Raw genomic sequence first — 27,823 nt, 5'->3', positions numbered from 1 at the left:
GAAAGGGCATCTTTAAACAGCTCTGTCTGGTTTTAGTGAATGGAATCTGCATCGGCAGTTTGAAAATAAATGCCTGTGAGTTCCCCCCAAACAACCCCAGGCCCTTTGGGTTAGACTCTCTGGTCTGGCAGGTTGCTGAGGATAAATGTAAATAAAGCTGCTGGGAGCCATCAGCATGGTAAGTATAGGGTCCTGAAGAAAACTTGAAGCCTGTTCTCATTCTCTCAGTTTCTACAGGAGGAAAGCCTCCTTATAATGCAGTGTATTTCATAGGGACTTGTTTTTAGAGCAGTTGGTAAAATAGCAGTGGATTTAGACACCTATTTGAAGAAATTCAAGTTAGTGTCTGTTGCTGTGTTTAGCCCCTAGGAAATTATTTCTTTATAGATACTTATATTTGAATATGCTGGGTAAATTCAAAGTGGGACAAAAGCTGTTTATATATATTGTTTTCAGCAGGTTAATCTGCATGAGAATGCAGTTTGTGAACCATGTTGTTCTTAAGCACCTCATTGTTTTACATAGTTGTAAGTGGTAGCCGTTGACTTTGGATTTTTGCTTTTGTGCCAGGAAATTTAGGGCTGTAGTCTCATCTTTTTAAACATATGATCTGGAAAATTGAAGAACTTGTTCATCAGTTTTGATATAATGAGACTCATTTATGATGTTCCGCTTTGATTCTTTTGTTGACTTTATTTATACTAATAAAGAAGAGCTATGCTTCATCAATAGAAGTAATTCTTTAGGAACCTGGCACGGGGCATTGTAAGGTTTTAATCCCCTGTGTAAGGTAAAGGATAAGAAAGACCAGCAGCTTCCTATGGTTTACGTCTTTGATTTAAGCTGTAGTACAAAGAGGGTTTAACTCTGCTCATTGACCTTTCATTACACTTGTTATTTAATGGTTCTTTAGAATAAAAATAAAAGGAGGATGTGATACATTTCAGTTCAGGCTGGAGGTGTCCCCTGCCTGAAACCCCTTACCCTAAAATTAGGCATTTACATTGTTCTTTTTTTTTTTTTTCACTGTGAGTGTTAAGGCCAAGTTAGAAATTCTGTTTGAGATTTGTAATATATTAGGTCTACTTGATCTGTTTTTTTCACAGGGTGTGAACTTTGTTTCCTTATTAATAATCCATGGGAATGTTGCAGCCAGAACCTCGAATAAGTTACAGTTTAGAAACTCTTCAGTATTTGCTCTTTATCCCAGTGCTGTCTGTGGGCATTCTCTTCAATCTAGATGTTTGTCTTTTAGCAAACGACTGGGTGTAAAGTACAGAAAATTTTCCTAAGAATTATTTTCTTTTAAAATGCTATCAAGGCGATGTTATATTGTGGTGGAATAGAGAAGGTTCTCACTCCACACAGAGTGAACTTTCTCATCAGCCTCATAAACTCGGCATGTCAGTGGAAACTAGTACTCTGGTTTATGTAATAAACTGCCAAGGCAGGTCTTGTGCAGTACTTGCAGGATGACTAATTAGCAGACAGGCACAAGAATAGGGTAAAACAAAGAAAGGGCTAGACAGAGTCCTAGGATCAAGTACTGTAAAAAAGACTTCTTATTTATTCCTTAAGTTTAGAAGTGTTCATTCACTAAGCAATCATGTGGGCTTAACATGTGCTGGGGCTTGAGAGTAAAAGGAGAAATAGGAAACGGGGGGCTTCAACAGGCAGTTTACGGTAAGTGCCCTGAGGAGAGTGCGATGATACAGGAGCTCTGGGAGCCCCGAGCAGGACCTGTATAGCAACCCAAGGGATCAGGAAAGACTGGCCAGAGGAGCAGGGCTTTTTAAAAAATACTATTTAGACCATAAACATTTGGGTGTCAGGCAAGCACATTTAACTTGAGGAAGGATGTCAAATGGCACAGCTGACGTTACCCTTTAAGCATGTGTCAGAGACCATGCAGTAAAGAACTGTGTCTAAACATACTTTTACACCCAGCTTGCCTATGGCTTAATTGAGTTGTTTGGACCAGCAGTTTCCCAGTCACAGTACAAGTACTCTGGCTAGGGTGTAACTCACATCTGGGTGTTGTCGGACATTTATACTTCGGTGTGAACTAAAAGATTCTGTTTGCAAGTTGAGCAGGTTGAAGGAGTAGAAAGTAGGTTAAGGCAGAGGACCAAGATTGTCATCAGGCACTGAAAGTAGGCAGGAAAAAATGGAAAGCAGAAACTTCAAGTAGTCAGAAATGCATCTAATATTTTTATATCCTGTTACCAAATTTACTTTTGTCACTGTGCCAAGTGATATTCAACAGGATGCTTTTAGAAAAAAAAAGTTTCCTGCCTTGATGTCTGTTCATAATATTGGGCTCTAATCTACTCAACTGCAAGAATTTTTGAGAGGTCCCATCATAGCATTTTTGCCTTCAAGCCAAATCATATCTAAATTGCTCCTGGTGTGACTAGAACACACATCCTCTCTAAAGACCACAGGAGTGGAGGATCCCAAGTATTTTCCCATCAGCCTGTTACTTCCAGAGTTAAGCATCCCTTTGTTGAATCCCAGGAATATTTAAGGCTGTTACACCCAGTCTACATTTATTACTGAGCTATCAGGAGCCCATTGCCAGTGCAACCCATGCCCCCTCTCAGGTAAATCTTTTTTTTTTTTTTTAAGATTTTATTTATTTATCTTTAGAGGGGAAAGGAAGGAGAGAGGGAGAGAAATATCAATATATGGTTGCCTCTTGTGTGTCCACTGCTGGGAACTGGCCTGCAACCCAGGCATGTGCCCTGACTAGGAATCGAACTGTGGTGGCTTGGTTCCCAGGCCCGTGCTCAATCCACTAAGCTACACCAGCCAGGGCTCAGGTAAATCTTTTGAAGCTTTTGGACTTCTTATATAAAAAAGAATCGTAAAATTAGCAAGTACATAAGTTCACAATTTATAAGTATATAACAGAATTATCAGAGACAATATTTCTAAGCTAAGCTTAAAAACACCACCCAGGTTAAGAACAGAATAGAATTTCCTGCCCTCCCAAAAGGTAACCTCTGTCCTGAATGCTTACACCATGGATTGAGTAATTTGTTCATTCTTTAAAAAACAAATGTTAAGAGCTTTATTAAGGTATAATTCACATACCATACAATTTTGTGGCTTTTAATATATTTATAAGGTCGTGCAGCCATCACCACAATATAGCTTCAGAACATTTTTCATTATTCCAAAGAAACCTTACACATTCAGCTACCCACCACCCCTGTACCATCAAATTTGCTTATTAGCCCCAGCCATGAGCAACCACTAATTTACTTTCTGACATTAATTTGCCTGTTCTGGACATTTTATATAATTGGATTCATATAACATATGGCCTTTTGTGGCTAGTTGCTTTCATTCAGCATAATCTTTTCAAGGCTAATTGTTTTATAGTGAATTATTTTCTTGATAAAATTAATGCTTATGAAAGAAAATATCTCTTTAATAACTGTTACAGTAATTAATCATGATATGCTTTATAAAATTAAGATAGAATTCACTTACTATAAAATTTATACTTATATACTTAATTAAAGTATATAATTATTTCTTGGTATGTTCATAGGTGGTACAGCCATCACTACTGTCTAATTCCAGAATGTTTTCATCATCCCCGAAAGAAACTTCGTACCTTTTAGCAGTTATTCCCCTTCCCCCATCCTACCAGTCCTTGGCAACCACTAATCTACTTTCTATTCCTTTGTGTTTGCCTATTTTGGACATTTTATATATATGGAGTCATTGAATATGTGATTTTTTTTTGTGACTGATTTAATATTGTAAAATGTATCTGCTTCATTTTTTCTTATTGCAAAGTAATAGTCTATTGCATGGATATGTAGCACATTTTATTTATCCATTCATCAGTTAATGAACATTTGAGTGGTTTCTGCTTTTGAGCTATTATGAATAATAGTATTTTTGAGCTCTTATGAATAGGATGTAAACATTTCCATATGGGTTTTTGTGTGGACATAGGAGTTATATACCTAGGAGTGGAATGGCTGGTTCATATGACAGCTTTATGTTTAATCTTTGAAGATTGGCCATACTGTTTTCCAAAGAAGTTGTACCGTTCTATTTTCATGCCATCAGTGTATGAGAGTTCCAGTTTCTCTACATCCTTGTCAACACTTATTGTCCATCTTTTAAGTTGTAATACTTCTTTATATTGTATATATGTGTTGATTTATCAGATATATGATTTGCAAAATTTTCTCCCTTTTGTAGGCTGTCTTTTCACTTTCTAGATGTCGCTCTTCAAAGCACAAAACTTTAATCTTGGTCATGGCCACTGTATCTTTCTTATGGTGTCATGTCTTAGAAACCATCACCTAATCCAAGTAAACTAAGGTTTATACTTGTATTTTCCTCTCTTGGTTTTATAGTTTTAGCTCTTTTATTTAAATCTTTGGCCTATTTAAGTTAATTTTTCCCTTTAGTGATAAAGTACACATAATATAAAATTCAGCATCTTAACTATATTTAAGTATACAGGTCAGTGGTATTAAACACGTTAACAATGTTGTGCAGTCTTCACCATCATCCATCTTTATAACTTTTCACGTTGTAAAACTCAAACTTTATGCACATTAAACACTAACTGAGATTACTTCTCTCACCCCAGTCTCTAGATCCAACATTCCACTTTCCGTCACTATGAATCTAACTTTTCTCAGTATCTCACAGAAGTAGAGTCATACAATATTTGTCTTTTTGTGACTAGCTTATTTCACTTAGCATAATGTCCGCAAAGTTCATCCACATTGTATTGTTGTCAGAATTTCCTTCCTTTTTAAGACTGGATAATATTCTATTATATAAATATACCACAATTTGATTATCCTTTCATCTTCTACATAAACATTGGGTCACTTTCGCCCCTTGACTATTGGGAATAATGCCACTATGAACATGCGTGTACAAATGTCTCTTCAAGACACTGCTTTTAGTTCTTTTGTGTATGTACCTGGAAGTAGAGTTGCTGTATTATATGCTAATTCTATGTTTAATTTTTTTGAGGGAATTTCATTCTGTTTTCCACATCAGCTCTGTCCCATTTTACGTTCCCACAAACAGTCAACAAGGGTTTCAGTTTCTCCACATCCTCATCAGCACTATTTTCTGTTGGTATTTGTTTTCATAGTAGCCATCCTAATGGGTAATGGGTATGAGACAGTATCTCATTGTAGTTTTGAATTTTATTTCCCTAATGACTAGTGATGTTGAGCAGCTTTTCATGTGCTTATTGGCTGTTTTTATATCTTCTTTGGGAAAATGTCTCTTCAAATCATCTGCCCATTTGTTAATTGGGTTGGGGTTTTTTTATGTTGAGTTTTAGGAGTTCTCCATATATTCTAGATATTAATGCCTATCAGATATATTACTTGTAAATATTTTCTCCCACACTGTTGGTTGCCTTTATTTGCTCTGTTGATACTGTCTTTCAATGCACAAATTTTTTTAAATTTTATGAAGTTAAGTTTGTCTTTTTTTTTTTCTTTTTTGCCAGTGACTTTGGTGTCATATCCATGAAACCATTGCCAAATCTAATACTGTGGTGCTTTTCTGTGTTTTCCTCTAAGAGTTTTATAGTTTGGGGCATTAAATTGAAGTCTTTGATCCATTTTGAGTTAATTTTTTATATGGTGTTTGAAGAGTCCAATGTCATTCTTTTGCATGTGGATATCCAGTTTACCCAGCACATTGTTGAAAAGACTACCCTGGTTCTAATTTTACTCTTAATGTGTTTCATTCTTGAAAATAGTTGCTCACAAATGTAAGTGCTGCCAAATAGTGATGACATGAATAAGGCATGATTTTGAAGCAAGGGATATTTGTCTCTGGCAAGATAAGACCTATTAAAAGTCCAGTAAAGAGACACGATCAAATTTTTCTTTAAGTTGAATGTCAGATTGCAGCTCTGTGCATTGCATTTGAAAATTGGTAACATATTTATGTCAACTGCAAGTGAAGTCACAAATATAGCAAAATATTGATGTTTTTCCAGAAATCATGAAATTTGTCTTCAAATTCTTGCATCAAATCAAAAAGCAAGGGTGCATATTTTTCACCAGGACTGTGTTGAGCCAATGTGTCAAAATGCATAAAATTGTTTGTGTTAATTTGAGCTTGCCATAATTTCAGTTTCATTTGGAATGCTATATGGTTTGAAACATGGTATTGATAAGTTGGTTTTCACCTTGAAGATGTATGTTTAACTCATTTAAATGAGCAGTTAAATCCACTAAAAATGCTAAATCTGTAAGCCAGTTTTTATCAAGTTCCAACACAAGTTTGTTTTTGATACCATAAATGATTGGATAACAAGTTGCAAATCATAAAATCTTTTCAACATTTGGCCCTTAGCCATCTTACTTCCAAAAAGTAAATCATGTCACCATAAGTCAACATCAATATTTTTAAGGGATTCCTGGAGTTGGTGATGATTCTCAATCCCTTGGTTCTTATGAAATTTACAATCTCAATGATGATTTGCATGCCGTTATCCACTTTTAAAGCTTTTGTGCATAAATTTTTGTAATGTACTGTGTAGTGATACTTCATCAAACATGAGTTTGGGGCAGAAATTGCATCATATTCTATTAATTTTACAAGTTCCTCTCTTTTACCTAATATCCCGAGGGCACCATCAGTAACTATACCAGATATGTTGACAGTAGACAAAGAAAATCACTTTAACATATTTTTCACTGCTTCATGTAAATCTCTTGATTTAGTTGTATCGATTAATGTCACTAAAGAAGCCATTTCTTCAGTGACATATTTGTGACTAATACCTCTAATAAAAATGGCTAGTTGAGCTGTATCTGTAGCATCAGTGTTATCACCCCATCACCAAAGCATAAATTTGAAAATTAGCAGCTTTATTCTCCAAACTTTTAAAAATAAATTTTGCAGTTTCTTCAATTCGCCTGACTATATTCTAGTAAGACACACTGATTTTAGAAAGATCCCTCTTTTTTTTCCAAGGCAAATTATATCTGCCATGCTTTCTGTACATTGCTTAATAAACTCACCATCAGTAAATGGTTTTGATCCTTTTTTTTTTGCTATTAAATATGCTACCATTTCACTAGCTTTTACAATAGAATCTGCCTGAGTTGTAACTTTTTGCAATAATTTTTGTTGAGAAAGACAGACTCTTTTTCAGTTCCTCTGTTTTTTCCTTACAACACGATACTTCATATGCACTGAATTTAGCAGCATGTTTTTGCATATAATGCCTTTTCAAATTATAGTCTGAAAACTTGCACATATTCCCTACAAATTAAGCAGACTGCCTTATTGTCTGCCTCGACAAAAAAGTAGTCATCTGTCCACTTTTCATTAAACAATCTTCATCCATAATTTTTAGGGGGGGAGGGTTCTTTCTTCTTTTGATACATTGTATAAGCCATGCTGGGATTTAAAAAATAATAACAGATAAGAGACTTTATTTACTTCTATTATGAAAATTAATCGACAGGAAAATAGAAAGCAGGGTTTGGAAGCCTTTTCACAGCCTCTCCCTCTGCCAGGGCTATCCGGGCAGAGGGCTGATTATAAAGCATGGCAGGCGATGATGTGGAAGTACCTTTAATAATCAAATAAAAATGCTTATGTGACTTATAAATAACATAAAACACCTAACATTGCAATGGTCAGTTGAAATACTGATTATCACTGCCTCACTAAATCACCTTGAACACATGTAACATGATGATGTCAGTTGTACTGTCTGCACTTGGAAGGTAACACACTGGAAACCGCACACTGCCATAAAACTGAAGCCATGCGTGTGTACAAATAATGAGAGCATATGTACATTTATTTTACATGATATTGCAACATATAATCACAAAAAAATCTCATAATATTTTAAGTAAATTTACCATGTTGTGTTGGGCCACATTCATAGCCATCCAGGCTGAGGATTTGGACACCCCTGATTTAGACAGTTGTCTTAAGGTCTTTGTGTAGTAAATCTGACATCATATCTTTTTCAAGGATAATTCCTGTTAATTTATCTTTTTGCTTTGAATGGGTCATAACTTCCTTTTTTTTTTTTTAAATAAGCCTTGTGATTTTTTGGTTGTTGTTGAAAACTGGACATTTCAATTTAATAATGTGATAACTCTAAGTCAGAGACTCTCCCTTTCCCCGGATTTGCTGGGCTTTGTTACTGTTCTCATCTTTGTTGTCCTCATTGTTGTTATTGTGAGCCAAGGATCATCCTGGCATGAAACTAAGTCTAAGACCTTTTCAAACCTGTGTTTTTCCCTGGGCATGTGCTGCCACTTTCTAATTTTTCCTATATATACAGTTGCTTTAGAATGTCCTAGTGTTTGATGTCTGGCTCCCAAAAGGGGAAAAAGAGAAAAATGAGGAGGTGTGTAGAATAACAACCCAGCCCTTTAAGTCCCCTGGAAGTCACTTCAGCCAAAGATGAAGGGCTTGAAACAATAGGGGGAAGTTCTACAACAATCATTGCCTCCTTGTCTGCACTTCTGTGATCAGAAGCAGCAGTCAGCAATTAAGAGCACAAATCCCCAGTATCTGGAGGACCAAGGTCCTTTTTGCCCCCCTTGTATTTTTACAACATTAGAGAGAGCTGTTTTACGATTGTATTTTCTTTGTGCCATCCTGTATCAGTATCTCATTGATTCCTTTGTCACGTTGGGGCCATACTCTAGAACATTAGTTTTATCACTCCTGTAAAGTGAGTCTTAGCCAGTGTGACTTACTTAGTTGGAGTGTCTTCCTGTACACTGAAAGGTTTCGGGTTTGATTCCTGGCCAGGACACATACCTAGGTTGCTGGTTCATTCTCTGGTTGAGGCGCATGGAAGGCAACCAGTCAGTGTTTCTCTTTTGCAGAGATGTCTATCCCCACCCCCTCCCCCCTCTACACCCTTCCCTCTCTCCCTTGCTTCCTGTCTCTTAAAGCAATGAAAAAAAAATGTTCTGGGGTGAAGGTTAATAATAATGATGCCACTGTGAAAGCAAAAGTTGTGGTGCACCTTCCCTCTGAGGAGCACAACCGTACCTTTCCCATTGTCTTCGCCTTCTTCCACAAATGTGTTACCTTAATTTTGTCTTCTGAACTCCAAGGGCCCTCTTCTTTTGCCTTTGTAGTTTGTTTCCTGAGCCCATTTCTTTTGACTTTCTAAATAAACTTTCTCTTATAGTTTGGAGGCAGGGGAGAAGCTAAAGGCACCGTTCTCCAGCCACATTGGGCAGCTTTCTGAACCCCCTTGTGATCCAGCTCACTTTTCACCCACAGGTACCACGTACACAGACTTCTCGGCCGGAATCTCCAGGGATGACCAGCCCCTCCCCACGCATCCAGATAATCTCCACCGACTCAGCGGTAGCCTCACCTCAGCGTATTCAGGTACCTGCACCAATCCCACTTAGTTAAAGGTATAGATACCTGCCTAAGGGTTTCACTAAGGAGTTGTGCCTTGAGCATCACATACAGTACAACTTTATTCTTTAAAAAACAGAAAAAGAAAAAGTTTACATTTATTAAGTTATTTATTTATGGACAGAGAGGAAGGCAAGGAGAAAGAGAGGGAGAGGAACCCTGGTGTGAGAGATGAACATCGATCAGTTGCCTCTCACGTGAGCCCCATCTGGGGACTGAACCCACAATCCAGGCGTGTACCCTGACTGGGAATCCAACTGGAGACCTTTCCTTTTGCAGGATGATGTCCAGCCAACTGAGCCTCATTGATCAGGGCTTGAATTAACTTGTAATACAAAAGTCCAAACTACTTTTTCAAACTATTGGAATGAAGTTCCATTTTATTACTTATGTGCATTCAAACTGAGAGGCAGTAAGTCCTAGTTGTTATAGAGTATGGACTCCCATTTGAAGACAAAACTAATGCCCCACTTTATATGTTTTTTGACCCTGGAAGATTAACTTTACAATGTCTCATTTAGAAAATGTACATAATAATGTGTACCTCAGAAGGTCATTGTGTGCATTCAATGATAATTGTTTATAAAGTGCTTAGAACAGTGCCTGACACATATTAATGTTTAGTGTGTACTAATTGTCTATGTATAATAATTATTATTACCAGTATTGTTGTTACTAATTGATATTCACTTGTGGGAAGTTAGTCTTCCCCAGGGCTCTGAACCTGCCTCTGGTCCACTGAACAAAGAGAAGGTATAGGTATTGAAAGTAGGATAGTAAACTCACATTAAAGATTCATAGCTATCTCAACAAGCTAAATCAAAAGATCAAATCAAAAAAAATAAAGAGACAAGTGGCAGAAAATAATATTAGTTACATAACATTAGTGTGAGAGAATACTGGGGTGGACAGGTATTTGAGGAATAAGTAAAAAGATTGCTTTTACTTATACTACACACTACAAGAGTAACTAGATAATTTCTATTGTGTTTGCTCACTCTTAAAAGTGACTTTATGGACTGTTATAAACTAAGCATAGAAGAGTTCTAAATGAAATGAAATAAGTTAAAAATTGTATTCCCATTATATCTATATTACATGATATTTTATAAATACAGGAGTTTATGTACTTGTCATTATTTTAACTTAATACCAAATAGGAAACACATATCTGAGTGTTTGGAAATTCAGAAGTAATGGCCTGACCTTAATGTTTTACTCTTCACCAGAATTAGCAATTTTATATAACTAAATTATTTTTTTCTCTTTTACTTGTTCTTATTTGCTGAGGGTGACTTCAAAATGGGTCCTTTATAGTTTTATGTAGTAGGTATTAGGATCCTACCTACATTATTCTTGTGACTGGAAAAGGAGCTAACTGCATGTAATCATGACTGTTACATCATGGTATCACATCCATCTGATGGCAGATGAGAACATAGACAGTTCCCCCAGGAGACTCTGTCAGTAGCTAGTGTATATTTCTAGAGGGTTTGCATTTCCCCTGTATTAGTATAAGTAGAATCTTTATGTTTTTCTAAAGGTTGTCCTAGCATCCCATCCCATTCCATACAGTAAGACTATTCCCATTGCCTTTATTCTGCCCATGGTGACATTGCTTTCATGGCTGCAGTAAGTTCATGTAGGCTAGATACTTGGCATTGAGCTTTCAGCCCCTTGGGGAAGACAGCTCGTTAACATGAGTTTTGTATATAGTAAATATAACCCTAGCCGGGTGCTCAGTTGGTTAGAGTATCATCTTGTACACCAAAAGGTTATAGGTTTTATTCTCAGTCAGGGCACATACCTAGGTTGCGGGTTCTATTCCCAGATGGGGAACATAACAGATGGCAACTGATCAATGTTTCTATACTCAGATCAGTGTTTCCGAAACCTCTCCTTTTCTCTTTAAAATTAATAAACATATCCTCAGGTGAGGATTTTTTAAAATAAGAAGTGTGTGTGTGTGTGTGTGTGTGTGTGTGTGTGTGTGTGTGTTTAAAAAAATAGTAAACATAGTGCACATGAACTGACTGCATTTCAAATTTTGGGGTTTTTAAAGGAAAATTAAGGTTGTAGTATGATTTCCAGATTCTTGATGTTGGTGCTGATGGCTTTGATGAAGTTTTCACTTCCAGACCTGACTTAAGTGTTGATTCTCCCATGCCCTGAGGCCTGGGAAGAGAATAAGTACTATGATGTTTTAATGAATAACAGTGTTTAGAACCCAAACAGTAGCTTCTGTGTTAAGTTTGGGAGAGAAAGTTTACACAATAAGGACGACAGGCTAGGCAACATTTAGGAACTTTGACTCTAAATGGAGCAGACTCAGGGTGAAATCTTGCCTTCACTCAGCTATGTCACCCTGGGGAAAGTTTCCATGATCTGTATGTGTAGCTATAAAATAACAACAAAAATTGTACCTATTTTAGAGAATTTTTAAAAGATTAAATTAGGTAAGTCCTTTAATCCTATAAAAAGCAAACATCAATAAATGTTAGCAACTGAGTTATAATTTTTTTATTTTTCTAAAATTTCAAACTTATGGAAAATAGTATATGGAAATTCGTTAACCCCCTATAAGAACAATGTCATTCTTTTACATAATCACAGTTCAGTTATCAAAATCCAGAAACTTAATATTGAAACATACCATTATCTAACCCATAGTCCATATGCTGAAATGTCATCAGTTTTCCCAGCTAAGTCTTTTATAGCTGTATTTTCCCATTCCAGGATTTAATAATAATTCTATTTTTAATAATGATAATAAAAATAATGAAGGTGTGGCATTTAACACAAGACCAGCATACCTAATTATGCAGGCCAATGGAAGGCGAGCTGAAACAGACTTGTGTTCATCAGTATTGTGTTGCCCTAATGGTTATAAAAGGGCTTTTAAGTCCATGTGGGAAGGGAGGCAGTCCTCAGAGTAGGGTAGGTAGCCTTGTGGCTGGGTGGAGAGCTGTTTTCTGGGGGATACAGGGGTCTAGGGTGCGAAAGATGGATTAAGAAGAGCCATAGGATAGCACCACTTGTCTGAGAATTAAGCCTAATCTAAGCCATTGAATCACAAAGTAGCTTTCCAGTAAATCTCACAGGTTTTCATCATATGTACATCTTTCCAGGCCAGTAGTATTCAAATTGTGTTCTGTATTGCTTCCCAGACACAGACATTAGGTTCAAATTTTATTTTTTTAATTCCATTTTCAAAGTGATTATGATTGATGAAAAGAAAAATACTTGAGCATGTCACATACAAGATTTGACACTGGAGATCACCAGTGTACTCACTTTTACTGAAGTGTTTATTCTCTTTGGGGCAGACCTTGGTATAAAGGTTTTCTTGCCACCTTTGTGAATTTAAGGTTTTCCTGAGACATTCCTCCATACTCCCCATTGCAAGTTTGTGTTTTTCAGGAGGGCATTATTGTACTCATTGTTTGACCTAAGGAAATGTTTAAATTTGAGCTTATAAAATACATTTATGTTATAAAATACTTCTTTCATGTATTATATATTGAGGTTTCACATTTTACTAGAAAGGACTTCTGCTGTTTATATACTTTTAAAAATTGTGCAATCTTTATTTCAGTCCCCTTTGGAAGGCATTTGGGATTCTTATAGCACCCTCCTCCTTTGTCTACTTCTCCCTTATACCTGCTCTTTATTCCTATACATCCCTTCTTTGAGCTGCCTGTACCTGTTCTCTATCATTTCCACATCCACAACCACCTGATGTATCTTTTCTCACTCTGATGTTCTAGTGGCCCTTCTCAAGTACTGATAGGAGCTATTGCTTATTTGTAGGTGTTGAAAGAGTGATAGATGCATGCCCTAACAGAAGTCACAGCAAACAGGGTACAGAATAAAAGATAAGTCTTCTTTCCTCCTCTTCCCCAGGTGTCTCCCAAGAGGTAGCCTCTGTTACCGTATTATTTATTTATTCTTTCAGAAACAGGCTCTACATATGCACCCATAAATGCATGTATAAATACATAGAGCATGTTTGTAAACAAGTAAATGTCAACATTTTGCTCACACTTCTGCTCCATACTTTTTTTTAAAAAACGTCTTTTGAAGGTGCTTTTGTGTGGTACACATAGAGCCTCCTCTTCTTCTTTCTTTTTCAATATATTTTATTGATTATGCTACTGCAGTTGTCCCATTTTTTTCTCTCCTTTATTCCCCTCCACCCGGTGCCCCCCCCATCCCACCCCTATCATCACATCTTAGTTCATGTTCATGGGTCATACATATAAGTGCTTTGGCTTCTCCATTTCCCATACTGTTCTTAACCTTCCCCTGTCTATTTTGTACCTACCATTTATGCTTCTTGTTCCCTGTACCATTTCCCCCTATTCTCCACCCTCCCCACTGATAACCCTCCATGTGATCTCTATTTCTGTGAATCTGTTCCTGTTTTAATTGTTTGCTTAGTTCATTTCATTTTTGTTTCTTTATGTTCAGTTGTTGATAGTTGTGAGTTTGTTGACATTTTACTGTTTGTATTTTTCATCTGCTTTTTCTTAGGTTAAGTCCCTTTAACATTTCATATAATAAGGGCTTGGTGATGATGAACTCCTTTAACTTGACCTTATCTGAGAAGTACTTTATCTGCCCTTCCATTCTAAATGAAAGCTTAGCTAGACAGAGTAATCTTGGATGTAGGTCCTTTCCTTTCATGACTTCAAATACTTCTTTCTGGCCCCTTCTTGCCTGTAAGGTCTCTTGAGAAATCAGCTGATAGTCTGATGGGAACTCCTTTGTAGGTAACTGTCTCCTTTTCGCTTGCTGCTTATAAGATTCTCTCCTTGTTTTTAATCTTGGGTAATGTAGTTATGATGTGCCTTGGTGTGTTCCTCCTTGGGTCCAACTTCTTTGGGATTCTCTGAGTTAACCGGACTTCTTGGAAGTCTGTTTCCTTTGCCAGATTGGGGAAGTTCTCCTTCATTATATATATTTTTTAAGTTTTCCACTTGTTGCTCTTCCTCTTCTCCTTCAGGGACCCCTATGATTTGGATGTTGGAATGTTTAAAATTGTCCTAGAGGTTCCTAAGCCTCTCCTCGTTTTTTGGAATTCTTATTTCTTCATTCTGTTCTGGTTGAATGTTTTTTTCTTTCTTCTGGTTCAAACCATTGATTTGAGTCCCAGTTTCCTTCTTGTCACTGTTGGTGCCCTATATATATTTCCTTTATTTCACTTAGCGTAGCCTTCACCTTTTCCTCTATTTTGTGATAATACTCAACCATTTCTGTGAGCATCCAGATTACTAGTGTCTTGAACGGTGCCTCTAACAGGTTGGCCTCTCTGTTCATCACTTTTAGTTGTAATTTTTCTGGAGCTTTGATCTTTTCTTCCATTTGGGCCTCTTTTTTTTTTGGTCTCTGTATGCCTGTTATGTAGTAAGGGGCGGAGCCGTAGGTATTCGCCATGTTTGGGCAATCCACATCACTGCCTTGTGACACTGTAGATGGGGGAGGGTTCCCAGAGAGAACAATGTCACTGGCTCAGCTCGCAACTGGCTTTCTGTCACTTCTCCTGCTGCCCGCAAGCAAATCAGGCCCTGATTCCTGGGTGGGTGGTTTTGTTTACATTCTAGGATCTTGTGGGTCTCTCCCAACAAAATCTCCTGTGAGGCTGGGAGTTTCTCCCGCCACTTCACCCGCCACAGGTTTTTTCAGTCAGAGGTTTTGAGGCTTTATTTTTCCCACACCAGGACCCCTGGGTTCTGCGGTCTGTCTCACTCCCCACTTGTTCCTCCCAGTTTATCCTCACGCAAAGGTGGGACCGCCCACTCCACCAGCCAGCTCCTCACCCAGTCCGCCAGCTACCACCTTGTCCACCCTGGTCCTCCAGCCGCTGCCTTGCTGCACGTTCTCTCCACCCAGGCTGCTTGTCTCCTCCCCTCCTACTGGTCTGGATGAATGTTTCTTCTTAAACTCCTTGGTTGTCGGACTTCCCTACAGTTCGATTTTCTGGCAGTTCTGGCTAGTTTTTGTTTTTTAATTCGTTGTTGTCCTTCTTTTGGTTGTGCAAGGAAGCAAAGTGTATCTACCTATGCCTCCATCTTGTCCAGAAGTCCTCTCATTCTCTATTATTCTATTTTTGAATACCCAAGCTGATACTCAGACGTTATATAATTATAAATAAGAAAATACTATTTTCCTTGTACCCCTACCCATTTACTTTTCAATCAGTAGGCTTTCAAAAAATTGTCTTTATTTTATTTTGATTGTTTTATTAAATAGACTATGCTCCAAGAGTAAATACATATATTAAAATACGCGGCTTTTTCAGAACCACTGCTCTCAGACATCCCAGATTAGTCGATTAGCTAAGTATCTGTTTTATAGGAGAGTTCATATTCATAAAACTTACAGGAAATAATTCTAGGCTAACTTGTATAGTATTGGCTACAGTTCTTTCCTGCACCTTTTCTGCTGGACTGCTCATTGTTGGAGTTCCTCAGGATTCCATCCTGGATCTACTTTTTCCTCTCTGTGTTTTATCTAGCTGAGTTCATCCATGGTTTTAAATGTCGTTCATTCTATGCCAGTGACTCCCAAATGGGGATCTATGGCCCAGACCAGACCTCTGTTATGAGCTCCACTGAGTTAAAAATATTTGGGTTTTTTAAAAGATTTTATTTATTTTCAGATAGAGGGGAAGGCAGGAAAAAAGAGTGGGATGTACAAGAGAAACACCAATTGGTTGCTTCTTGCACTCCCTCAAATGGGGACTTGGCCCACAACCCAGGCGTGTGTCCTGACCAGGAATCAAACTGGTGACCTTCCAGTTCACAGGCCAGTGCTCAAACCACTGAGCCACACTAGCCAGGGCTAGTTTCAAATATTTTAATTTTTTTCTTACGATTTTTTTCTTTGACCCATATGCTATTCAGAAGTGTGTTGTTTAATTTCTAAGTATTTGAGATTTGTCTAGCCATTTGTTTTTTTTTATTTAATTTTTTGATTTTTTAAAAAGATTTTATTTATATTTTCGATAGGGGGAGGGAAAGAGAAAGACAAAGAGAGAAACATCAATGTGTGGTTGCCTCTCATGTGCCCCCATTGGTGTCTTGGCCTGCAACCCAGGCAAGTGTCCTCAGCTGGTAATTGAGCCTTTGGTTCGCAGGCAGGCACTCAACCACTGAGCCACACCAGCCAGGGTTGTTTTTGTTTTTGTTTTTGTTTTTGTTTTTGTTTTTGTTTTTGTTTTTAAAGCTGTATATTATGGCCCAGAATGTGATGTCTTAGTGAATGTTTCATGTAAGCTTGAGAGGAATGTGCATTCTGCTGTTGTTAGATACATTATTTTATAAATGTCAGGTATATCAAGTTGATTGATAATGCTATTCAAGTCAACTAAATCCTTAGTTTCTGCCTTCTTAATTTATTATTATGTCTTGAGGGGGAATTGACTCATTTATCATTATGTAATATCCTTCTTCCTGATATTTTCCTTGTTCTGAAGTCTACTTTATCTTTAAACTAATATAGTTATTCCAGTTGTCTTTTGATTAGTGTTAACCTGGTATCTTTCTTCATCCTTTTACTTTTAACCTTCCTATGTCTAGGGTTTCCTATTGACAATTTATAATTGGGTTTTCTTTTTTAATCCAAATGACAATCCTTTTCTTTTAATTGGTATATGTAGGCAATTCACACTTAAAGTGACTTTGGATATACTTAAATTAATATCAGTCATGTGTTAACTGTTTTCTATTTGTTGCCAGGGGCTTTTCTTTCTGCACTTTCTGGTTTTGATTGAGCAATTTACTTGATCTCTTTTATTTCTTCTGTTAGTATATCAAACACAGTTGACAAATGTTTTTGTTGCCCTGAAGTTTACAATATACATTTTTAACTAATCTGAGTTTACCTTCAAATAACACTATTCTCTTTCACATATAATGCAGGTACCTTATAACAGGATTCCCAGTTCCTTACTCCCTTCTGTTCTTTGTGACACTGCTGTCATTCATTTCACTTATCTACTTGCTGTAATTACCCAATACATTGGTACTATTATTAACTAAGAATAAAAAATAAAATTTTTATTTTCCTTTCACTTAATTCAGGAAGAATGGAGACAAACTTTTTTTTAAAGATTTTATTTATTTTATTACTATTTATTTACTCTCCCAGAGAGAGGGGGAGGGAGGAAGAAAAAAAAAAGAGAAACAGCAATGTGCTAGCTAGAGAAATATCAGTTGCCACTTGTACACCGCTAAAGTGGGTATCTGGCCCCGCAATTCAGGCAAGTGCTCTGACTAGGAATTGAACCAGTGGCCAAATGGTTCGCAGGCCGACACTCAATCCGCTGAGCCACACCAGCCAGGCAAACTTTTTACATTTCTATGACAGGAGGTAGTTTGCAAATGGGAGATAGGGACTTATCTCTCTTGAAGTTTGCATTTTAAAAAGATGGCTTCCAAGTCCTCGAAAAACATTCCTGAGTTGTAAGACTGACAAGAGGATTATCTAACCACTATGAAGATTTACTTATGTATGAAAAGGATTGAGCAAAAAGTTCTAAAAGAAAAGGGAAAGGGGGGAGAAGTCTCTTCCCTTATTTTCAACAGGGAAAATTAAACCTCTTACCTTTAATCTGTATTTGGCCTTAGAAACAGAGTATGCCTAGATATAGTTTTTCAGCATTTATTCTGCTTGATAACTAAGCTTAATGGGTCTGTGGTTTTGTGGTCTAATCATTAATTTTATAAAGTTCTTGGTCATTATTACTTCAAATATTTCTTCTTTGTTCTCCCTCTGGTATTCCAATTATGTCTGTGTTACATTATGACATTGTTCCATAGTTCTTGGATATTCTGTTTCTTTCCTTTTGCTTTTTTAATTATTTTTTTCCTTTGCACTTCAGTTGGGGAAGTTTCTGTTGACCTATCGTCAGACTCACTGATTCTTTCCTTGGTTATGTCTAGTGTACTGGTGAGCCATCAAAGCATCCTTCATTTCTGTTATACTGTTTTTGATTTCTACCATTTTCTACTTTCTGAGAATTTTCATCACTGTTTACATTTCTCATCTGTTCTTACATGTTAGCTTTTTCTCTTTGAAGACCTTGACATACTAATCATGGTTATTTTAAATTTCTTGTCTCATAATTCCAACATGTGTGTCATATCTGAGTCTGGTTCTGATGCTTATTTTGTCTCTTCAGATCATGGTTTTCTTGCCTTTTGGCAAGCCTTGTAAATTTTTGCTGAAAGCCAGACAGTATCAGCTGTATTAGGTAATAAGAACTGAGGTAAAGCCTCTAGCGTGAGAATTTGTGTTAATCTGACTCGGGGTTGATTTATGTTTAAGTGTTTGCTGTAGCTACACTTAGTTCACAGGTGTCATAGGCTTCAAATTCATCTAGTGTCTTTGTCTCCCCTGTTGACTTAGGGCTTCCTTAGATAGTACGCAGAGAGTCCACGTCTGGAAACTCTTCCAGCTGTAACCCCATTACATTGGGGGTTACAGTGGTCTGGTTGGAAAGGAGGCATTGTATAATCTTAATGTGTAATCTCAGTTTTTTAGTGGCCCTGTGTCCTTGGACCTTTTCAAGTGTTTCTTAACCCCCACTCCTCCCCCGTGAGTCAGGAAAGCTATAAGGGCCTGGAGTTTCTAGGCGGGATAAGACTAGCAGTCTTTTTCACTGGAGAACAGGCCTTGGTTATGGAGAGTACTTCTAGTTTATTTTACAAAAATTACTCTTACCCTTCCCTGCCAGAGCCACGAGGGACCTTTCTCATCTCTTCACCCTGAGAACCAAGTGGGGTTCCTGGAGCTAAGACTGTGACCCCCAGGAGTTTCTCACTCCCAGGCTAGTCCATGCTAAGTCTCCAGCAATTTATCATAGTTACCATTTGAGCATCCTTCCAGCTTGGCTTCTGCTCCAGGTAAATAGATCTCAGACTTTTACCTATCTCCAGATTTCAGGATGGAGTTTGCTCTGCACACTCAGCTCTCTAATGAGCCCTAGGATAGTCATTGATTTTCAATTTTTGTGGCCCTTTTATATTACAAGGCTGAAACGATGACTTCCCAGCTCTTTACATGTTGAAGTTGAAACCAGAAGTTCACTTTGATCTCCAAACTCATCCATCTGGTAGTTTACTTCATATATCTATTTGGACATCTCATACTTTGCGAATCAGAACCAGACTTTTGAATTCCTGCCAACCCTGGCCTCTCCACCACTCAAAGTTCAGGCTAGAAACCTGAGAGTTATTCCTAACTCTTCATTCTCCAGTCCTGACTTCTTCAACCCACCTGCACATGCTGTTGCTTTTCCCTTAAGCATGTATCTGAGTGGTCCTCTTCTCTCTAGATATAGCCACAACCTTTAGCTCTCACTCCGATGGCATCCCAACAGTTCCTCAGCTTCTACTTATTTGTTTTGTTCTCTTTTTCATCCAGCATCCAGGAAGATCTGTTTAAAATGTAAAGCATTTCCCAGTATTTACTTATTTAAAACCCTGAATGTTTTTAGAAAATACTCTTTCATGTTATTCAGGGAAGAAGGCTGTGTCAAATTATTTATCCACCTAAACTTTGTAGGGATTGAGTTAGTGGGGCTGAATAGAGAAGTTACTTGTCTGATCATTACCTACAAGCAACACTAACAATTCATATGAGTTTAAAGATCAAGAATATCTTTGAGCAGATTTCTTTTACTTTTTATTTTTAATTTAATATATCTTTGCTATTGTCCTTTGTTATGCTCTAATATACCCTGACCTGTAATGAACTGACAAATTTTATGTGTATTTACATATATTTGTAAACACATATATGTATGTGGTGTGCGTGTATACATTTTTAAGATAGATATAAAATAGTATAAGAAACTTGAAGACCTAGTTTTAGGAGGGAAAAATCCCCTTGAGTAGCTCTCATTGTACTTTTTTTTAAATTTATTGATTTTAGAGAGGGACACACATCAGTTTGTTGTTCCACTTATTTATGTATTCATTAGTTGATTCTTGTATGTGCCCCGATCATGGATCAAACCCACAACCTTGTTGTATTGGGACCACACTCTAACCAACTGGGCTACCCAGCCTAGGCACTCTCATTGTACTTTGAATAAAATGCAAATTCCCAGCAGGGTTAGCCCATATCCCACTTTAGGCTCCTTGGGTCATTCTTCATTGTCCATGGGCCTAAGATCAGTTCTAAGAGTTCCTTCTTCGTAGGGCTTTATATATGCCAGAACATTTCCTGTTACTTGGAACAGTTTTCCCTAAACCTTTATCCGGCTCCCTCCTGCTCAGCGTTGAATCTTGTTTTAAATGCCACTTCCTCACAGCGGCCTTCTTTGACCTTTCTGTCTAAAGTTAAGTGTCAATGTTATTCTCTCTTTCCCAGCCTGATCATTTCCTTCATAATATGTATCATAAACTGAAGTTGTTCACTTAGTTGGTCTGTTTACCTTTTTTTTTTTTTTTTTTTTGCAAGTCTTTTCCACTAAACTAAAAGCTTCATGAGAACAGGAGCCATTTTGACAATGCCTGTAATCTAGCAAAGCACCTGGCACAGAGTAGACTCCTGTAAGTATTTGAGGAGAAAAGGAAAGCATGAGCGAGCCTCCGTAGAAAGTCTTGATCTTCCCACATGGAGAGGGAGACTTGAGGAGTTGGAATAACTAAGACAAGACTTCCCTAGTGAGGGGAGAAGTATGTGAGAGCTTAGAGGGAGAAGACACTTTTATCAAGGTCCTTTTATGTTCTGGGCAGTGTACCAAGTACTTCCATGCATATCATGTCATTTCACTTTCCTAGTAATCCTTTTTTATAGATACGTAAACTGAGGCTCAGAAGGCTCATATAAACTGTCCGAGGCTGACTTAACTGGGAAGCAGTAGAGCAAGCATCTTATCTGTGGCTCTAGCTGCAAAGCCCTGTCTCAGAATTACAAACTCAAGTGATTACAGGATCAGGTGGCCTAGGTAGGGATTGGGACAAACCTGAGATCCTCTGATCTAAAGAGGCAGCTACACCCAGCCAGCCAGTGCCTTGGGGGAACTTGGGCCTGGGACGGGCCCAAGAGTTTTGTCAAGGGAATTGTAGATTTGATTTTAATGGAAAATATTCTATTTGTAGATGTTGGCAAGCAGTTTTTTTAAACATTTTAAACTTTAGGAGGTCAAACAAAAATTATTCAGTGGCTGGTTTTTGCCTTCAGGCAGTTCATTTACAGGCTCTTCTCTACACCAGAAATGGTGAGCTCACCCTAGCTTGGAACAGAGTGGAGGAGAATCACAGTGTGTCAGGTTATATTGAGGTCCCTTGAGAGCACAATTAGATCCTTGGGCTATCAGAATAGTCCGGTCTGCTACAATGTGACATAGGCATTTCTAAAATTTTCCATATTATTCAGAATTGTGCAATGGAAACCACAGGGTTTATGGGAATCCCTGTCTCTGTCATAGCATGGCCTTCTTATAAGGACACCAATCATTAGATTTAGGACCCACCATAATAATGAGTCTGGATACATCCTCTTAATTCGATAATTTCTTGGTCCTATTAATCAGGAATCTACCTGCTCGTGTTTGTTAGCAGCATTTTGGTTTGCCTAATGGTCACCAAACCAAAGACCCCTCATGGGGTCTCCCACGAGGTTATTTGGGGAATTTTTTTCTGCTTATATTTTTAGTTTTTTTCACAGCGGTTATTTCTCTGAATAGAAAATGGAAATATGACAGAAGAATAAACAAAAATATTTTTAAATGTTTATAAATAATTTACTGAACTCATATGAGCCTGAATCTTTGAAGGAAAAAAAAGAAAATAATCTGGGCTTTGGGGTGTCACATGTAGAGTCACCAAGAGCACCAGCCCCCTCCCACCTCCTGCCCAGCCCCATACCTTCCTTGCCTCCACCAAGAGGACTGGGGATAGCATAAAAAGCATAGGCATGCCAGTTACCATGGGTGCTCAGGCACAGTGTGCATTATCTCTGAACACTCCAAGGGCGAAGGACTTACCATACTATCCTTCCCTTGGTTGTAGTTGGTAATTGTAAGACCCCTTTGAACCACATGACTGTTTCATTTTCAACAGGGAAATGAGGAAGGAAATAACTGAGAAGAAAGTCAGACATTTGACTCAGATATCATTGTGGTGAGGACCTTCCAAAGGTCATTGTGCTTACCTCTTAATTAAGGCAGGAGTCCCTTCTATGACATCCAAGAAAAGTCAACCAGTCTGTCTCAACCATTCAGTTGAACATTGTGTAGGAAAGTTTTTTAAAAGAGAATTCTTTTTAAAAGATTTTCTCTCATGTTTTACTGTTCAGGGGACTCTGGGTATGCCACAGATTGTAACAATGAAAGGTACTTCCTTTGCTTCTCTCTAAAACTGTTCTTCAGCCTTAAAGATTTTTGGACCTTTCAGTTGGAAATGATTTACTGGTATTCATGTCCAGGCATCAGCTAAGATTTGTTTTTGTCTCTTCTGTCCCTGGCCTGCTGTTTTTCCTGGTCTTGCATTTGCTGTGCCCTCAGCCTGTAACACATTTTGCCACATCTTTGCACAGCTTCTCTCTTGCTTCATTCAGGTCTTTGCTCAGCATCACTCCTTCAGAGAGTTCTTTTTTCCTAAAATTGTTCTCTTGGCTTCTTCCTCATGTCATGCTCTATTCATTTACCCTGCTTTTTTCATTTCCTCCATGGCACTTACCACTAACTCATATGAGTGTTCATGTTCTGTCTTCCCTGCTAGCAGGTTAGCTTCATAAGGTAGGGCTTTAGTGGCATTCATGTCCCTATCCCTAGTACTGAGAACAGTGCTTGACACATACTGGGTGCTTATTTAAACATGCCTTAAGTGACTGTATCTTTCCCACTTATTGTCATTTTCTTTTGAACCAGTCAGCATTGTCTGATTTTCCATATTGAACAGTTGGCAAAGCTCTTACGTTGAACTGCATTTCCTGTTCAGCCATGGAATTCCCAATCACAAAGCAACATCTGTCAAGATGTGATGCAGATTCCAGACCTGCCCATAAATATGCTGTGGGGAACTGAGTTTCAGCCAAAGATGCTATGCATCACCCCTTGCCCAAGGCCCTACCACAGCAACCCCAAGACTCCTGTTTGAAATGAGGACCTGTGGGTGTCCTCGGGGAGAAGGTAGGCAGTGCCCTAAGCTGGGCACTTAGCCTGGGAGACAGCAGGTTCTTAGCCTGGCCTAGAACAGCTTCAAAGAACTTTATGAGTGGGAATAAGAGAAGTCAGTCTTGCCATAGCAACTATTTTAATCCTGGTTGATGCATTCAGCAGAGATTCTCTAGAGAGGCAGTCCCTGACAGCTGGATTCCTGAATGGTAGGAGTCCCCAGAGGAGTTCGGGATCAGAACTTCCACAGAGTTAGAGCCTTCAGTACTTTCACAGTCTGTTATCGAAGTCTTCCCTCCATGTGCCAGGCCCTGTGCTGGCACTGGGGATACAGCCCTGAATCATGTGTCATCCCTATTCTTAAAGACCTCTGAGCCAGGAAGTGGGAGACATGGGTGTGTGACAGCAAGGGACTCCCTGTACTCTCTCACCACAGAGCAAGATTATTTAGAGGACCTTCCATTCAGAAACAACCCTTCTTTAAAGCAGTCATTTCCAGTTTTTGCATTTGATTGGTCAGTGGCATTTCAAAAAAGTTATTCTCACTTTGTATTATGCCCATAACACAGATACTATTTTTTTAAGTCAAACTGATTATCTACTCTTTATTGCTGTCTTCATTTTATAAAAGAAAGGGCTTTTCTTTTTCCAATTTTATTGAGATATAATTGACATGCGGCACTGTATAAGTTGAACGTGTACAGCCTAATGATTTGACTTACATATGTTGTGAAATGATTACCATGGTAAGTTTGGTTCACATGCCCACAGAAAGAGAAAAAAATATTTTTTTCCTTGCAGTGTGATCTTTTAGGATCTCCTCTCTTAATAACTTTCAAATACACCTGCAGCAGAGTTCACCGCAGTCGTCATGTTGTATGCATTACATTCCCAGGACTTACTTTTCTTACCATTGGAAGTTTGTAACTTTTAACCACCTTCAGTCAATTCCCCTTCTCCTCACCCCTGAAGGGCATTTTGATTCTAAAAAGAGTGGAGATGATACCTTCTTAAAATAAAATTAGCTTTACAAAATTTGTATTCTGAAAAGTTCACTGTTTTGTTTTATTTTTCTTATTTCACCATGCACTGGTGAAATTGCATCTTGGACCAGCATTGACTCCAGGATGGTGTTGGGCAGTCACCGCTTTGCGCACCACCTGCAAGTGTACAAGTCGCACAATGCTCCATGAAAGCAGCCTTCATCTTGTGTCTTGTAGATTGTGACAGACCAGCAGACAGGACAGAAGATCCAGATAGTCACCGCAGTGGACGCCTCCGGATCCCCCAAGCAGCAGTTCATCTTGACCAGCCCAGATGGAGCTGGAACTGGGAAGGTGATCCTGGCTTCCCCAGAGACATCCAGTGCCAAGCAGCTCATATTCACCACCTCGGACAACCTCGTTCCTGGCAGGATCCAGGTTAGGCCTGTTGACAGGCATTTGTTTTCACACTTGTGCTACTAAACTTGTTCCTGACTATAACATCTGCCATGGAGGTCAAATTAATCTCTAGAAGGTTCTTTCGGGGCTGGCAAACACAGTAGGTTGGTGCTTTGGCTAAAGTAAAAGTCAACAAATGAATGGCAAGACTTAGAAGGCAGCCAACTATAGTGTTCAGACAGGAAGTTGAGCTGGGAAAAATCAGTGGTACACAGGAGACTGTCATGAGCAAGCTGGCACTAAGGCCACTTAGTTCTTGACTAAGGCCATATGGTGGCAGCCCTTGGCCTACAGTATTTTATTGATAACACTTAATCAGGTAAGGACTAACTTACCTTATCCTTGTCCAGATGATCAGGCCTCATCCAGCTGTTCATTGTGTCTTCATTTGCTCCTGTGAACTACTGCCTCTGGGACCCTCAGTTCTCATCTCCATTTCTGCCCTGCTTGTCCCTACTCTGGCAGGGTGAGATGGGGTCAGGGGCGGGCATAGGATGGAGAAGAGCAAGTGCTTAAAGGAAAACAGGGTTTTGGAGACACACTGAATTTCCAACCTCAACACTTAAAAAGGACACTCAGGGGCAGTGTCCCACAGAGGCCAGGCATGGAGCATGTTTAGTCAGGGTCAGGTTGGAATTCATGTTTTTGTTTGTTTTTAATTTTTTAAAAGTTTGTGGTAAAATGTAACAAAATTTACCATCTTAATCATTTTCAAAAATACAGTTCAGTGGCATTGAGCACATTCACATTGTTGTGCAACTGCCACCACCCTCCATCCACAGAACCTTGTCATCTTCTCAAAGTGAAACTCGGTGCCCATTAAACAGTAACTTCCCATTCCATCCTCCCACCTCCAGCCCCTGGTAACCACCATCCTACTTTCTTTCTCTATTAATTTGACTACTCTAGGGACCTCATATTAATGGAATCCTACAATATTTGTCTTTTTGTGAATGACTTATTTTACTTAGCATAATGTTTTCAAAATTCTTGAAAGCAGGTGTCAGAATTTCTTTCCATTTTAAGGCTGAATACGTAATATTCTGTATATGTATACCACACTTTGTTTATCCATTTGTTAGTGGACACTTGGGTTACTTTTACCTTTGTTTACTGCAAATAATGCTGCTAAAAATCTGTGTTTGGGGGCAGACTTTTTACTGTGGAGAAAATTAAGGCAAGGATTTTTTTTTTCTCCTGATAGAGCTGGGTTTGGAACACCAATGTGTTCAACTCTCAGAATTGTGCTTTTGAGATACCTCATAGTGCAGTTAGTAAATGCTGCCTTATCTCTCCTTTCCCACAGTACATTCTGATCATCTGAAATCAGAATTCCTTGTGGCTTATTTAGACGACTACTTGTTTGTGAAAGGAGGCTATTGGATTTTGCTGCATGTTTTACAAGAGGTTATTCTACATAATGATTTCTATATATATTCCCACCATACATATATCATTTTAAGGCTTATATTTGGTACATTATTTAATAACAGCTATTTTTCACTTTTTCATATTGGTCTTAGTTGCAATATTCTTCTAGATGAGTAGCATTATTTAGCACCTAGAAAGTCACCTACAGATGAAAAAGAAACAGAATAATTATTCCTGTTATTTCACTCTAAGCTGCCTCAGTGAGAGACCTACTTACTTAATTAATAAAGCTTGGTTATTTCTCTGCCAAATACACCTCTCTGCATGCTTTCAAGCTGTTGTTTGGGAATAGAGAGGCATCCATAAAGACATTCAGTATCATGTCGAAGCTTCTGTGTGCGATTCCCTGGAAGTCCCCCAATCCTGGATGGTTGTGGGGAACCTCCCACAAAGAACAAATCAGTGAAAACCAATGCTTGACCCTTTACCTGCATCTGCCCACCCCTAATGAAGAGTTGCAGTCCAGATGGGCAGCTGGGCCATTCTGGGTTTTAAGTTGTCGGGTATAATGTTCCCAGTTCTGCCCAGATCATCTTTCCTGCTTAAAAACCCAAGATTAGGAATTTACAGTGAAACATTACTTTGCTTAGCAATCTAGTCTTTAATCCATACTCTGCTTGTTTTCTGATTCTTCTTAGATTGTTACGGACTCTGCTTCTGTGGAGCGTTTGCTGGGGAAGGCTGATGTCCAGCGGCCCCAGGTGGTAGAGTACTGTGTGGTCTGTGGCGACAAAGCCTCTGGTAAGTAACCCTAGGCCATGCTAGGTATGCATCATGCACCACTATTGTGTACCAACTGGGTTGTAGGTTTCAAAATGTGGACTCCACTTTTTGTACCCAGGTAGTGATATATATAAACAAACCAGTTTGTCAGATTATTAGAATCTAAAAGAAAAGTCAGGGAACTATTTCCATGGTTTGTAAATCATAATTGAGTATTGAATATGTATGTGCTACTAAGAAAATAATCATTTCTTTAATCTAGTCAGTATTTGCACAGTGCTTTGATGTTGTACAAGCTGTGTTATTTATTCCTCTATGTTCATCCTGTAAACTGTCTCTGTCATCTCCTCATTATGACACAGCATGAAAAAATGCTGAAGTGGAGAAGGGAACATGGGATTTGAGCTGGAATCCCAGGGTCAGGAAAGGCCCCCAGAGGTAGTCAGACACCTGTGAGCCTTGGAGGTCCAGTGTCCCTGTGTCAGGTAAAGTGGAAGGGCATTCCAGCTGGTGGAGCCAGGGCTCAGTTTGATGTCCACACCCACCATGTCTTTGGTGAAGAGCTCCTGGGCATATCGGTGCAAGGAGAGTAGAGAATATGTCTGGCCCAAACGTTCAGATTTGGGCCTGCTAACACTGAAGGCTGTGGAAGCTAAGTGAGGCAGACAGGGAG

General features: G+C 38.6%; 1 protein-coding gene across 3 annotated transcripts in view; it reads left to right on the top strand.

The window, feature by feature from the left end:
• The window catches only part of NR2C2 (nuclear receptor subfamily 2 group C member 2), a 91,746-nt gene that overhangs the window by 42,105 nt on the left and 21,818 nt on the right, over positions 1 to 27,823 (top strand). For all 3 annotated transcript variants that reach the window (XM_037139361.2, XM_037139358.2, XM_037139359.2), the window contains 3 exons: positions 9,280 to 9,390; positions 24,775 to 24,975; positions 27,066 to 27,168. In XM_037139361.2, the coding sequence (XP_036995256.1) occupies positions 9,319 to 9,390; positions 24,775 to 24,975; positions 27,066 to 27,168 (376 nt within the window). In that variant the 5' untranslated portion in view covers positions 9,280 to 9,318. The remainder of the gene's footprint in view (positions 1 to 9,279; positions 9,391 to 24,774; positions 24,976 to 27,065; positions 27,169 to 27,823) is intronic.

The sequence above is a fragment of the Artibeus jamaicensis genome, unplaced genomic scaffold, assembly GCF_021234435.1.
Source record: "Artibeus jamaicensis isolate MK-2021 breed Jamaican fruit bat unplaced genomic scaffold, CSHL_Jam_final contig_519, whole genome shotgun sequence".
NCBI lineage: Eukaryota > Metazoa > Chordata > Mammalia > Chiroptera > Phyllostomidae > Artibeus > Artibeus jamaicensis.
Note: the sequence above shows the minus strand (reverse complement) of the source record. Positions and strands in the feature narration are given on the sequence as shown.